The 15,351-nt window shown below is 46.3% G+C and overlaps 1 protein-coding gene and 1 long non-coding RNA gene across 2 annotated transcripts in view; one reads left to right on the plus strand and one right to left on the minus strand.

Annotated features, from left to right (window-relative positions):
* The first annotated feature begins 358 nt into the window (after positions 1–358).
* On the plus strand, positions 359–15,085 carry LOC130543720 (uncharacterized). Its single transcript, XR_008959236.1, has 2 exons — positions 359–1,189; positions 13,701–15,085. It is a non-coding gene; the product is annotated as an uncharacterized LOC130543720 (long non-coding RNA).
* SLIT3 (slit guidance ligand 3) overlaps positions 9,383–15,351 on the minus strand; it is a 594,031-nt gene continuing 588,062 nt past the window's right edge. The window contains exon 36 of the mRNA XM_026510940.4: positions 9,383–14,038. Within this exon, the coding sequence (XP_026366725.3) occupies positions 13,803–14,038 (236 nt within the window). The 3' untranslated portion in view covers positions 9,383–13,802. The remainder of the gene's footprint in view (positions 14,039–15,351) is intronic.

Raw genomic sequence — 15,351 nt, forward strand, 5'->3', positions numbered from 1 at the left:
AATTTCAAATGTCCTGTCTTCTAGATCAAGTATTGTTCTGTGTGGTCAAGTCTGCTTTTGAAGCTTTCTGTTGAATTCTTCATTTGTCATAATTTTTTTCTAGCTTTAGGATTTGTCTTTGGTTCTTTTGTTTTCTAGTTCTTGAACTACTCATTTTACTCACATGCAGTTTTCCTAATTTCATTTTGTTGGTGTGTTTTTGTGGTTCAGTAGACTTTTCTTTCAGTAGACTTCTTTAAAAGACTATTTTGAATTTTTAAAAAAAGATTTATTTTGGGGGGAGAGAGAGAGAGGGAGGGAGGGAGAGAATGAATATGAGAATGCGTGAGTATGAGTGGGAGGGGCAGAGGGAAAGGGAGAGAGAATCTCAAGCAGACTCTGCACTGAGTGTGGTGCCTGAAGTGGGGCTCGATCCCATGACCCTGAGATCCTGACCTGAGCTGAAATCAAGAGTCAGATGCTTACTTGACTGCACCACCCAGGTGCCCCAAACTATTTTGAATTATCATCTGATGGTTCATACATCTCTATTTCTTTAGGGTCTGTTATTGGAGCTTTACTGGTTTCCTTCAGTGGCTTCATGTTTACCAGAGTTTTCTGTGATCTTTGATATGTTGGTATGTGCACATTTGAGTAAATAGTCTCCTCTTCCAGATTTTAGAGACTTGCTTTGGCAGAGACATTTCTTCACCATTCTGATCTGTTTAGGTTTCTGGGCATGTCTGACTGTAATGTCTCTGGATAGATGAGGCTTTCAGTCCTGGTCTGTTTTTGGACAAGGCCACTGCCCAAGCTCAAAGGTCGGGGTGTGTGTGTTGTTGGCTGAGAACTGTTGGCTAGTACTGCTGGCTTGTTTCCCTGCCTAAGTGAGGCTGTAGGATGTTATCTGGGTTCTCCAGTCAGGCTTACTAGGTGGTTGGGATTGGGTAATACACTCAGGAGTGGCTGGGGCTATGAATTAGTTTCTCTGCATTGCTGGGGCAGCAGGATGGGTCTGAGGGCCTGCATGGCTTGTTTTCTGGGGACCCAAATCAGACAAGACTGTGCACTGGATTTGCTGACCAGACAGAGCCCCTGGTTTTGCTCAGCAGACAGCAAAGTCCATGTTCTGTGTTTAAGGCCTCTGTGAAGAGCGCTGTTGGATGGGCTATGTCGCTTCCTGTGTACTCCGGTTAGGTTCTCTGTTCAGGTGGGTTGAAGGCTGTATTCAGCAAATGACTGAGCTGTAGATTAGTTTCCCTGGCCAGGGACAGCAAGAAAACTAGTTTCAAGGCTAGAAAGACTCTTTGTGGTCTTGACTGTAGGCATGCTGCACCCTAATTTCCCTGGCCTAATGGGGTCCCTGGGTTTGCTCTGGAAATCACGAACCTTGCCTGCTGGACTCTTTGCTTCAGTGCTGCTGGGCTACGTAGCTTTGCCAGTGTTCTGACCAGGCTTTCTGTTTGGGTGAGTCTAGAAACTTCATTCAGCTGTGGACAGGGCTATGATTTTAGCTCTTGGCAGGATGGGAGGGCCAGATCCAAGCAGTTTTCAAGAATTTCCAAGTATGAGGCTTTGTGGTCAGGAGGGATCAGGAGCTATACTCAAGCAGTGAGGAGGGTTATGAATTAGCTCACCTATCTGGTCTGAGCAAGTTAGATGGCTTCGAGGCCAGCAGGGCTCTTTCTGCTTGAGCAGGGCCAGGAGCTACACTTAGTAGTGGGTGAGGATATGACTTCACTCTGCCTGCAGGGGCCTGTGGGGGTGGGGAATGGTGGGGTCAGCATACAGGCTACATGGCTCTTCATTTAAGGTACCAAATCAGGCAGACCTGTGCCCTGCCAAGGTCGCTGGTCAGACTTTCCTACTGTTTTGGCTCTGCAGATCAGCAGACCTGCTGGTTGGGACATCTGTTTGGGCAATGTAGGAAACTGGTCGGCCAAGATTTGAATGCTGGTTGTTGTAAGCCCCTTCCCCTTTCTTCTTCACAATCATATTACCAGTGGTTAGTACTTGCAAATTTTCTTGAAATCCCTGTGGTATGAGACAAGAGTGGGGTTTCCCAAGGAGGAGCCCACAATGTTGGGGAGGCTAGGTCTTCATGCTGGGTTCTCTCTTCCTACTGGAGGAACTGTAGGCTCTGGGGAGACCTTGATGTGTGTTGCAGTGGTCTGGGGAAGAGTCAATGCAGTCAGCATGTAACCACTTTTCTTATCCTTCTAACGTTGTCTATCTTGGTCTCAGGTGCAGGAGGATGTACCCCCACAATCTAGGAGAGGTGTTCCATCCATGAATAGTTGTTAGTTGTTTTCCTTGTGATGAGGAGCAAAGTCAGGAAAGACCTATGTCTCCATGTTGGTGATGTCACTCCTGTATGATCCTTCTAATGTATTTTTGAATTTGGTTTGCTAATATCTTGTTGAGGATTTTTATATTTTCATCTGAGATATTGATGCATAATTTTCTTGTAGCCTTCATGTCTGGTTTCAGTATCAGGGTAATGCTGGCCTTGTACAATGAGTTTGGAAATGTTCCATCCTCTTCTATTTTTTGGAAGAGTTTGAGGAAGATTGCTGCTATTTTTAAGTGTTTGGTAGAATTTACCAGTGAAATAATTTTGGCTCAGACTTTTGTCTGTTGGGAGGTTTTGGATTCCAGATTCAGTCTCCTTACTCGTAATTCTTGGTTTGTTCAGATTTTCGGGTTCTTGAGTCCTCGTGGGTTGTATATTTCTAGGAATTGAACCGTTTCTTTTAGTTTGTTTAATTTGTTGGCTTGTAATTGTTCGTAGTAGCCTCTTAGGATCCTTTGTGTTTCTGTGGTATCAGTTTTAATGTCCGCTCTTTCATTTCTCATTTTGAGTCCACTCTCTTTCTCTTTGTGTGTCTAGCTATAAAGGTAGCTTATTATTTTTTTTAATCTTTGCAAGAAAACCAGCTCTTAGTTTAATTGATACATTCTATTGTTTTGTGTTGGTTTCTATATCACTTATTTCTGCTCAGTCTTTATTTTTTTTTTCTACTTATATCAGGCTTGACTTATTCTTTTTTGTTTTTTTCCTAAGTTCCTTGTGGTGTGAAGTTTATTTGACATCCTTTTTATTTCTTAATGTAGGCATTTATTGCCATGAACTTCCCTCTTAGAACTGCTTTCACTGTATCTATAAGTCTTGGCATGTTATCTTGCTAATTTCATTTGTTTGAAGGTATTTTTTGATTTCTCTGAATTCTTATGTGGCCTATTGGTTGTTCAGCAGCTGTTCTTTAATTTCCGCATTTGGAAATTTTGTAATTTTCTTCTTGTAATTGACTTCTAGTTTCATATCATTGAGGTTGGAAAAGATGCTTGATACGATTTCAGTCTTTTTGAATTTATTAAGACTTATCTTGTAGCCTAACCTGTCACCTGTTCTGAAGAATGTTTCATGTGTTCTTTAGTACAATGTATATTCTGCTGCTTTAGGATGGAATGTTCTGTATATGTCTGTTAAGTCCATTTGGTCTAATGTGTCATTTAAGGGCAATGTTTTCTGATTTATTTTTCTCTGTAGATAATCTATCCATTGATGAAAGTGAGATATTCAAATCCCCAGTCATTAATGTATTGCTGACTTTTTCTCCCTCTAGGTCTGTTAATATTTGCTTTATATATTTAGATGCTCTGGTGTTTTGTGTGGAAGTATTTATAAATGTTGTATCTTCTTGTTCGATATACCCCTTTTTCATTATGTAATGACCTTCTTTTGTCTCTTATTAGTCTTTGTCTTAAAGTCTAACTTGTCTGATATAAGTGAAACCACTCTAGCTTTCTTTTGGTTTTCATTAGCTTGGAATATCTTCTTCTATTCCTGAACTCTCTGTGTGGATCCTTACATCTGAAGTGAGTTTGTGGATACTGTATAGATGGGATTTTTTTATATTATTATTCAGCCATTCTGTCTTTTTATCAGAGAATTTAGTCCATTTATATGCAAATTAACTCTTGATACCTGGTGGTATTTTGTTGATTGTTTTTTGGATGTTTTGTGATGCTCCCTTCCTTCCTAATCTGAAGATTTTCTGTAGTGTTATGCTTAGATTCCTCTATCTTTTTTCTGTCTACTATAGGTTTTTGCTGTGTGGTTACCCTGAGGTTTACATAAAAGGATTTATAGTTCATGTTAAAAATAACTTAAGTTTGGGGGCCCCTGGGTGGCTCGGTCAGTTAAGCGTCTGCCTTCGGCTCAGGTCATGATTCCAGAGTCCCTTCTCTGTGGGGAGTCTGCTTCTCGCTCTGACCCTCCCCCCTCTCATGTTCTCTCTCTCAAATAAAGAAATAAAATCTTTTAAAAAAATAACAAGTTTGAATACATTCTAAAGCTATACATGTTTACTCCCTGCTACCCCCATCTTTTATGGCTTTGATGTCCCAATTTACATTTTTATCTTGTGTATCTAATATAGGGTTTTTTTATTCCTTTTGTCTTTTAACCTTCCTACTAATTTGTAAGTGATTAACCCACCATCTTTACAACACCAGATTATTCTGAGTTCCACCCTTATCAGTGAAATTTATACTTTTTTTTTTTTTTTCAAAATTTTATCTATTTATCTGACAGAGATAGAGACAGCCAGCGAGAGAGGGAACACAAGCAGGGGGAGTGGGAGAGGAAGAAGCAGGCTCATAGCAGAGGAGCCTGATGTGGGGCTCGATCCCACAACGCCAGGATCACGCCCTGAGCCGAAGGCAGATGCCCAACCGCTGTGCCACCCAGGCGCCCCTGAAATTTATACTTTCATATGTTTTCCTGTTACTAGTTAGTACCCTTTAACTCCCATTTAAAGAGTCTCTTCAACATTTTTTTTTTTTTTGTCAAGTTAGTCTAGTGGTAGTGAATCCCTTTTAGCTTTTGCTTCTGGAAGACTTTATTTCTCCGGTTCTGAAGAACAACTTTGCTATGTAGAGTATTCTTGGTTGGCAGTTTAAAGAAAAAAAAATTTACCTGCGTAATCTCTACCCTCAACATGGGGGTTGAACTCATGACCCTGAGATCAAGAGTCACTTGCTCTTCTGACTGAGCCAGCCAGGCACCCTTGTTGGCAGTTCTTTACTTTCAGCACTTTGATAGTGAGAACCTGTGAACGTCACCCTGCTGGCCACCTGAGCCAGGCGGTCAAGGGTCATCCCCTGGGTGGCAGCCACAGGAAAACGGGGCACCTGACGTGTGCACAGGCTCCTGCCTGGGAGACACTGGTGGTCTGAAGCACGGTGGGGAGAGTGTGAAGATAGCACCTGCCCTCCAAGGTCACTGTAGAGGACTGTAGTCAGCCCTCAGATGTGTGTTTAATTAGGCGCTTGTCCCTGAGGCTGAAGCTATAAAGTAATTGGCCTCTTTCATAGAAACCCTGGGTGCCTCAGTCTGTTGCCTCCCCACTGTGCCCTGCGGTGTAGCCAGTGAAGAACTCTTTTACCCAGGAGCGTAAGCCCCACTGGCTGCCAGAGTCAGGTGGTCAAGAGTTGTTCCCTGGGTGGCAGCCACAAAACTGGGGTGCCAGATAGGTGCACAAGCTCCCTTCCAGTAGATACTGGTGACCCGGATGCAGGCAGAGGGAGAGTACAAAGATGGCACCTACTGGCCTCCATCTTTGGAGAGTAGATCAGTAGGCCCTTATCTGTGTTAAATCAATGCCTGCCCTTAAGGTGGATGCTTTAAGATAAGCCTCATATGCAGAAAAACTGATCGCTTTCCTGCCTCTCTGCTGTGCCCCGGGGTGGGTGAGTCTGCAGGCGTGAGCCCTTTAAGAACGGTTTCTCAGTTTGCTATAGCTTTGTGGGCCTCAGGGATGCAAGCCCTGTTAGTCAGTGCGGAGTCTGCTTCTCCCTCGCCCTCTGCCCCTCCCCCACCCCGCTCTCTGTAATAAAATCTTTATTTTATTTTTTTAAAGATTTTATTTATTTATTTGACAGAGAGTCAGCGAGAGAGGGAACACAAGCAGGGGGAGTGGGAGCGGGAGAAGCAGGCTCCCACTGAGCAGGGAGCCTGATGCGGGGCTCATCCCAGAACGCCAGGATCATGACCTGAGCCAAAGGCAGATGCCGAGCAACCGAGCCACCCAGGCGCCCCTGTAATAATTCTTTTTTTTTCCTATTAAAAAAAAATATTTTATTTAGAAAATAGAAAATTATAAATTAGAAAATTTAGAAAACTATTTAGAAAATTAAGATTTCATTTATTTATTTGACAGAGAGAACACAAGCAGGGGGAGTGGCAGGCAGAGGGAGAAACAGGCTTCCCACTGCGCAGAGAGCCCCACACAGGGCTTGATCCCAGGACCCCAAGATCATGACCCGAGCTAAAGGCAGATGCTTAACCGACTGAGCCACCCAGACTCCCCTCTAAATAACTAATTTTCTAAATAATTTTCTAAATAATTTTCTAATTTCTTGTGGTGAGTAGTTACTATCTGCCATTTTTACCCACCCAGCATCTATTTATTACTTATTTTCTTTGGGGAAACACTTGTTTTCACCTTGGACTACCTGTTTCTGGCTCCAGGGATGGTCATGTGATACAGACTTGGCCAACCAATGAATCTTATTCTTTTGCCCATAATGTCTGGTTCAGTAATGGATATTTGCCTGAATCCAGGCCAGTCAGAGGCAGTGACTCTGCTGGGATGTCTCTTGGAATTATTGGAAAAGAGAAGCCCTTATCTCCTGGATTTGAAATTAGTAGTATGTATTGCTCTCATTGTTCAGTGGCTGAGAGTCCCTCTGCCAACTCCTCGGGAGGGTCTTGAGAACGAAGCCCATGCAGAAGCAAGCCGAGCACGCACGAGAGACCCAGAGCCCGTAGGACACTGTGTGAGTTCTCGGATACGCGCATCTGTGTCTGACGCAGTGAGGACTATCTTCGATTTTCCAGTGACTTGAACCAATATATTCCTTTTGTGGCTTAAGTTAATTTGAATTGCTTTTCGCTACTTGTAATCTTCAGAGCTTTATGTCAAGTATTGCCATCCTTGATTTTTAGAAGGGGAAACTGAATCTCAGTGATATTGCCGGAGTCAAACAGCTGGATAGGGGAGAGGATGTGGAGCTCTTTAGGGCCAGTGGGGCTGGAGCCAGATGGAGGCCTGCTCACTTATCGCTTAGACCTTCCCCCAGTGCTACTCTCAAGGCTTGCCTCACCTCTGCTACCCCTGCAAACGCGGATGTTTACAAGGTCTGTATACAGACCTCTGGTCAGGTGCTGAGAGCCTCTCCGATCCCTGCAGCAGTTTCTAAGAGGACTTTGAATGAGCAAGGTTCCTCTGACAGTGAGTGAATCCTGCCGTCATTACTGGGAGTTGCCCCATCTCTGAGTTGGGCTGCTTAAGCCTTCTGACCGACACTTTCTTCGCTTGCCTTTGACATTCCACAGACACATCCACAGTCCTCACGTGTTGATTTGGTAACTTTTTCACTGTTCTTCCTGCTGGGGCCTACCCGAGGGGTAGAGTTCCAGGAAATAGAAACATTTTTATTAACGCTGTTATTGATATTTCTGCCAGTAGCAGGTCCAAAGATGAATGCCCTGTTCCACCGTATTTTATATGTGTCACCTAAGCATAATAAGTCCATAATCCATTGTTCTGCACCTGTTTGCTGTGACTGGGTGGTAAGGGAAGAGTGGCAGAGGAAGGATGATGGCGGCACCGCATTGCCAGAAATGTCTCGGTCCATTTCCCATCAATAATTGTGTTCTAAATACAAGTATAGACTGCCAGCCTGCTATGTATTCTCTCCAAAGGACCAGGCTCCCCTGGGGGGGCCACTATTTGTTACCTATTGAGCACTTTCACCCCCTTCTTCCTTTGTAAATGGTTCCATTCAGGTCTTACAGGAAGGATCTGATTAGTCCCAGATAGGGTTTCTCAATCTTAAGACTACCGACCCCTTGGCAGGATACTTCTTGGTTGTGGAGGCTGTCCTGCGCGTCATTGGGGGGTTAGCAGCTCCCCCTGCCCTAGTCAGACCATCAAAAATGTCTTTAGACATTGCCAAATGTCTCCTTTGGTGGCAAAATCTCTCCCAGTTGAGAAGTTCTGCAGTTGACACAAAAGGGAATTTGACAGGGATGGACAGAGCTGTAGGTCCCACACCCAGGAGGAGGGGCTACTTGGTCTATGCTTGGAAAGTGGAGGCTGTTGGTTCCTGGCCAGCAGCTTCTCCTGGCAGGGATGCCCAGGCAGCCTGATAGAGGATGTGTCAGCGCACTACTCCCCCCCACTTTCGTTTCAGATTTTTTTCACGCTGAAAGCTTTGAAGCTAATATTAAGGGCATCTTGATGGAGACTCAGTGCCCCCGGCCTGTGTGGCCATGTCTTGCTTAGGAAATATCAGGGGAAGAAGGAACGACAAACCTGGGCCCTTTTGCAACACTTGGTGCATCTGCTGCCCCCCGTTGTCTTGCTTCCAGTGGTGGTGTTCATGGAGATCCAGGGCTATCTGCTAGGGAAGCAAAGTGACCTTCAGTCAGCTGGTGGTGGCTTCCAGACCCATGGCATTCTTCCTTTAGAAAGGCCGTGAGCTCCCAAGGATGCCTCAGAGCTGGGAAGCTGAAGGGTGAGTTCTGCCCTTGCCCTCGCCTGCAAGCCCGCTCCCAGTGCTTGCTCGCCCACGTCATCCCCTTCGGCCTCCTAAGATGCTTGGGCTCTCCACCTCGCTCAGGTGCCACCTGCGTGGGGCAGTTAGCTCTTGAGTGCTGTGCGGTCAGGTTTCCTCCTTCCGTTTCTTGGTGCTTCACCCGCACCCATGTCCCAGTTCTTCAGAGAGGCTTTCCTTGACCTCACCGTGTAAAGTACCCGCCAGCTATTCTGTCACGTCACTTCTATTTCTTAAAAATACTATCTGATAGCTTTGCTTGCTTGTTTGTTGATTGACACTCAAAAAGTTAAGTTTCAGGAGAACAAGGACTTTGTCTTAATCATCTTTGCGTAGCCCTCAAATGCCTAGAGCAGGACCTGGCACATTGATGTTTAATAAATGCTTAGGAAGGAACGAATAAAAGGGGGGGTTTAATTAGCCATTGGAGTACCCAGGACAGATCTTCCTCCACATCTTACTAAGTGTTCTCGACACTGGTGTGGCTTCTCCCCCCATGACCCTTGGCACCCAGTCTGTGACTGTACAAATCACACACCCAGCAGACCTCAAGCCATGTGCTGGGCCTTCTCTCTCATGTCTCCTGGGAACTCCGGGTCCTTTTCTCCTCACTTCATGTTTCACGAAACCAATTGTTTCCACTAACTCTACACCAGACTTGTCCGAACCCCGTTAATGTAGTCATCTTTGCCCCAGGGAGTGAAGGTCAGGAATAAAAATAAGACACACCAGGGAGTAGGGCTGAGTTTACGGTATTCACAAGAACATCTGATAGGTCTCCTGTGACTCATCCGTTTATTTTAATGAAATCAGATAATGACAGTCTGTTGAATCAAAAAATGCACATTATTTATCCCCTCATGGTGAAGTGGCACTGTAACATTGTTTTAAAAACCATCTTACAAGTTTTTTTCTTAGAACCTGTTGTTGAGTTAGAGAAAGCAGCTTTGCCAAGTGCCCGATTCTGTCTTTGCCTGTTCTGGCAGCTGGCATCCCTCCCACTTTCCCCAGGCATTTCCATCAGCACGGTCTAACCCCCACTGGAACATGTGGGTCAGTGCTGCCGAACCAGGCACTGCCCCAGCTTCCCAGCCCTCCGAGTGCACTGTGGGGGAAGGTGGGGGACACTTCTCTGGCCACCTAGAAGGTACCACAGGGTCTGTCTCAGCCTTCACTCTTCCTGGATGCTCACAGTAGCAGGAAGAATGATGGCCTGGGTAGACACCTGGGTCTGTTCCTGCCTCTGGGGTTAATGTGTTGGATGACCTTGGTCTCTGGTTTAGACACTGCATTTCTCTGATTCCCAGGTTTATCCCTCACCAGGGATTCCCTCAGGTTCCTTCAGCTCTGATATCGGAGACACGGTGAGTTTCGAGGGGCAGGTCCGCTTATGCTAGCGGCTTCTCCTCCCAGCAAAGCCCGTGGGTGGCTGCTTGGCTACAGGGTTCAGTCTGATGGGAGCTTTGTATCTGGTGGAAGGCAAGGTGAGCTCCATCGCCCTCCTGGCTGCTCCAGGGTTCCTAAGGGTCATTCTGGGGGATTTCCCCCTCTTTCTCTGGCCCGAAGAAATCTCCCTCCCTTTCCTTTCCCCTCTTTTCCTTGTCCTGTCCTCTTTCTGAGGCGTCAGACTCAGGTTCCCTTCTGAATTTGAAAAGGCAAAGCCATCTTCTACATGGGGCCTGTTGGCATGTCAACAATAGCAACAACGGTAGTAGCAACAGCTTACATTAAAGGTTTTTAGTTTACACTTTACAAAGAGCTTTTAAATACATCATCTCAGCAGCCATTTTAGGGTCCCTTGGTTGAGTCAAAGGGATTCTCCCTTCCCCTGAATCCTGCTCAGGGGGAAACTGAGCCCAAGCCCCCTTTCACATATGCTCGTCTCCACACGCAAACACTGAACCATACTTCTAAGCATGCAAGTCACCTGACTGAACTCTTCTGCCCTGGGGGACTTTGTTTCTAGAATTTGGCTATTGAAATGAAAGTGGTTTAATCTGCATTTATTAGAGAAACTTCCTTTTGGGGAGAATTTTCTTAATCTTGCATTAGGCATTTCATAAAGTCAGGGCTTCCAGAATTGAGCAGAAGGCTCAAACTCGCCCTCAAGCCACACTAAGAACACGCTCCTTTTGGCTGTGCCGGCTGACCGCAGCTGGAGTCGGGAGTGGGCGCAGGCCGTGGCTGGCAGAGGCAGGCCTTGGATTCCTTGGGGAGGCAGAGGGAAAGCTGGCAGCCTGGCAAGTCTTCTCAGAAAGTCAGTGACCCTGGTGCCTGGCTGTCAAGATGGCAGGCCGAGTGGGCTTCCCGTCATGTGGAGACGCTAGCTGGGAGTGTTGGTAGAACAAGCCTAGGGATTTACCCATGTGGATGAAGTGGGCTGATGGCGTGAGGGATGGGGAAGGGTGTTGGGCACACCTCAGGACATGTCTCAGGACAGAACTTTGGCGCTACCACAGAGACTTTTGGGACCTATCTGGAAATCAGCATTGTTTAGCTACAAGCTCCAGTGAATAACTGGGAAGCCCCCAAGCCATTTTGGGTGGCAGAGTCCTTTCTCCTCTTCCGAGCCTGCCTTGTCTTTGCCACTAATTCTCTTCCTAAAACAGCTTGTCTTGCTATTCCCCTACTTAAAAACCCTGCTGGGTCCCTGTGTCCTAGCCTGCCACACATGGCTCTTACTGGTTGAACCCTTGCCTTCACGCCTACCCCATTGATTCCTACTCCCCAGTGTGCCTCCCACATTCCTGCCGCCCTGGACCTCTGACTCTTCCCCAAACATACTGGGTCTTTTCCCTGTTTCACTTCTTTTTAACAGGTCATTCCCTGGAAAGTTCAAGTCCCTTTTTCACCCCCCGCCCCGGGCAAACTCCTATTCATCCTTGAAGACCCAGGACTGGAGATTTCCTAGTCTGGACAGTGATGGCCCTTGTTTATACTGCCATGAGGGAATTCCTGTAATAAAGCAGTTGTCCCATGATTGTTTTTGCCCTGGACTGTAGGATCCTTAAAGGCAGATGTTTCTTTCCCATGAGGAGTAATTTCTGGAGTTAGGCAAACTGGGCCCAAATCCTGGCTCTGTAATTGATTGGGCATCTGTTCTTATGCAAGTTCTTTAACTCCTCTGTGCCTCAACTTTATCAACTGTAAAATGGGTTGTAATGCCTTTACTATAGGGTTGCGTTGAGAATTAATTAAATATTTATATATATATAAATTAGAATGGTATCTGATGTATAATGTAGTAAGTGCTAAGTGAATCTATCTGTTAATACTAGAAACACATCCACCATAAGGTACACTAAGTACCTGGAACATAATGTGTATTAGTACACACATTTTTAAATAATTCCTCCATCTTATTTCTCCCTCCTTTTCCCTTTTTTCTTCATCCCTCTCTTCCTTCTGTTCTTCCCTCCCTATCCCTTCTTTCCCTTCCTTCTTTCCTTCTCATTTGCCACTTCCCTTGTGCTCTTCCAGCCTCCTTTTTTGCTTCCCTCTTGATTCTTAGACTCTTTGGCCCACTGTTGGTCCTCGCAGAACCAGTAGGCTCCACTGGGAAACCTCCATGCTGGAAGGTCCTCTGAGCCCCATGTTTTCCTCCAGCACTTCTGCAGGGGAGGCTCCCAGGGGAAAGGAGGGATGAATGAGAGACAAGGAGTTGGTGTGAGCACCTGAGCCCCTGAGCCGTCTGTACTAGCCTGAGGGGAGCTGAGAGACCGCGGCAAGTCTCCATCAGGCGGCCTGCCTTTGCTCACATTACCTGATGTATAACTGTCTAGAAGCTTTCTGGATACTGGGGGAACAGAACAAGACTTGAACACAAGCAGGAGAAATAGTAGTAAAGAACAACTACTTTCTTTTCCTGGTAGGGCTTATCCGGTGAACTAACTGAATGTCCTGTGTTTACACTATTTAGAGAAGGAATCTAGAGCTTTGAGTTTGGCTTTTCTACTTATCAGACACATGGCTCAAGGCAAGACACAGAGTTTGAGAAAGGCTTGTTTCCTTGTCTGTGAAATGGGGCCATATGGCTTTACCCTTCTTATGGGAGCAGGGATTGCACGGATGAAATCACGTGCAGTACAGATACACGTTGGAAGGTGCTGCAGACAGGCAAGGAGTTGTGATGACTTATGAGGGTGGCCTGGAGGATCAGGCGGCAGAGGCTTGTTTGTCCCAGAACACAATCCTCCCAGAACTTTCCAGAGTTGGACTTCTACCAGCGCTATGGGCAGGCTGGGTTCCTGGCCTTCCTCATCCCCGCAGCCCCGGCTGCCCGCTCTCCTACCACTGCATTCCAAGGTGAAATGGGCTGGTGGGACGAGGGTGGCTCAGAGCTTTCAGAGGAAGGGCCAGTGGTTGGGGCCTGAGGAGATGGCATTCACCGCTTCTTCTGTTGACTCATCTGGAGAGGGGCAGGGAAAGAGGAGGTGTTTTAAAATCTGGCAAAGTTGACTCAGATGAAGCCTGTGGCAGTTTCACATTGCCCCGTAGTGGAAGGCAGGGCCAGCCAGGAGGGAGGAGAGGGGTCTACGGTAGGTTCGGACCCTGCTGGCGGCCTGGGGCAGGTGCAGGCGGTGGCCGTGAGTCTGAGGCTTCCAGGGTGTGGCGGCTTTTCCTGGAAGGACGGCTTCGGCAACCAGGACTTAAAAGCTGGGTGCTTTTAGGGAAGAAAAAAAAGTCATTAAAAAGAAGAAACAAAGAAAAATCTTTTCCTTCTCTTCCTCTTACGGTTCCTTTTCCTGAGCTCAGTAAGCAGGTCTTGGTTTCTGCTGACATGATACTGTTTCATCAACATAAAAACTTCCTTCTTCCTCCTCGGACAGGCTATCACTTCTTTATTCTTATCCTTTTGTTTTAAAACATTTTTATTATTCTTTTTTCTTAAAATTTTTAACAGCTGTTTATAAAAACACGACAAATACACAAGACTTGGTAAAAATAACTCACTATATATGGTACATATACTCAGACGGTGTGATATATTTATATAATAAAAGATGAAAATAGTCACTTTCCATAATAAAAATAAGTTCTATTTTTTGTTTATTTTACAATATACTTAATATTCTCTTCTTCTGCTTCCTCTCCAGCTTTTGCTTCTTCACCTCGAATCTCGAGGGGGTCCCACATGGCTGTCCCAGCCCCCACGAAGCTGGAGTCAGAGAGGTGGGGGGGCAGGTGGGCAGACGGCCTTAGGAACACTGGCGGCAGCCGCACTCTAAGTGTCTTTCCACCTCTTCCACGAACGAGGAGCCGTCGGTGCACTGGAAGACATATTTCCGCCGCTTGCTGCGGGTGGGCTGGCAGCACTGGGGCCCACAGCCCCCACGACATTCCATGATGGGCACTCTGGAGGCTGTGGCACACGAGGCATAACCTTTCTGGCGGCGGATCACCTCTCGGACTACCTCCCCCAGGCACGGGCTCTCTGCAGAGGGCGGAAGAGGAAAGGTCAGGGCATGGCTGGTACAGATGATGGGCCAGGGTCCGTTCCCGGGCAGGCTTTTGGGAAACACTGGTGGTGTGAAGACGCTTGGTACTTCTTCGCTCGTCCCTCCATCTGCCTGTCCACTAACCCGTCCAGCTGTTCCACAGATTTCTGGGCCAGCCTCTCTGCTAGATTGATAGGTCCTGAGCATTTCATGGTGACAAAAGCAGGCCCGTCCTTTCCTTCAAGGAGCACAAACACTGCACTAGATGTGGCCCAGTAGTAGGCTGTGGGCTAAATCCTGTCCCCAAATTTTGATTGTGCCACCTATGCTTAAATGTCACCATTAAAAACCCCAGGAGATCAACTAAATACTGGGATTTCTGGCTTTGCTGAAAACCAGGGAGTCTCCAGTTTGGCCCAGTCCCCACCCGTATAGAGTTTAGATATGAATTCTGGAATCCCTGAAGTGAAAGTGTTTGTAAGGGTAAACTGAGGTGGGGGCTACACAGGAACAGAACAGGGCAAGGTGCCTGATGCAGCCCAAGGGTGTGTCTCCGGGACGGGCTGCCGGAGGGGAGAGCTGAATGAGGAAAGGAGTTAATGAACCCCGAGAGCTGCTTGAATCTTCACTGCCTGCCGTACTGTCCGTGCGACACTGGGAAGAGGGCTAGAGCAAGGCCCTGAGGAGGAGAATGACAAGCTTAGATCCCCAGCCCTGCAGCCTGAAGCAAGACACTGGCCATCCCTGAGCCACTTTCCTCGTCTGGAAAATGGTGACCCGTTTCCCTGTTCTTCCTACGCTTCACAGGTTACCAGCCTCAGAGAAGACTGAATGAGAAAAGGCTTTATGCATTTTAATGAATTTTGGTAAGCATGATATCATTTTAAAAAATTACGAGATTGTTACAATCTCTCTCGCCACGCCACATTGTCCAATGATTATGTTGCCACATTGTCCAATCTGGCGAAGGGAATGTGAGAGCTCTTTATCTTCTGACAGGTTTTCTGTTATTTCAAAATATATTAATAAAAAATTTAAAAACATGGTCAGTTTTGGTTGAGAATAGTATTTTAAGTAGGTATAAATGTGAAAGAGTCCTTTAGAGACAGGGTGGTCTGCCTAGGAATCTGGGCACAGGGAGGAAGACTTCTCCATTTCCCTGCAGGAAATAAAACCCTCCAAGGAGAGGCAGATATGAATTTTAATACAGTTCAGTTTTAATTTTCCTGTTCTTGAGCTTATTTCAAAATGAACACGCTACATGGGTCAAGGTCATGGAGGGAAGGAGGGCTTCGATCTGCTATGTTGT

The sequence above is a fragment of the Ursus arctos genome, unplaced genomic scaffold (genome assembly GCF_023065955.2).
Source record: "Ursus arctos isolate Adak ecotype North America unplaced genomic scaffold, UrsArc2.0 scaffold_15, whole genome shotgun sequence".
Lineage (NCBI taxonomy): Eukaryota > Metazoa > Chordata > Mammalia > Carnivora > Ursidae > Ursus > Ursus arctos.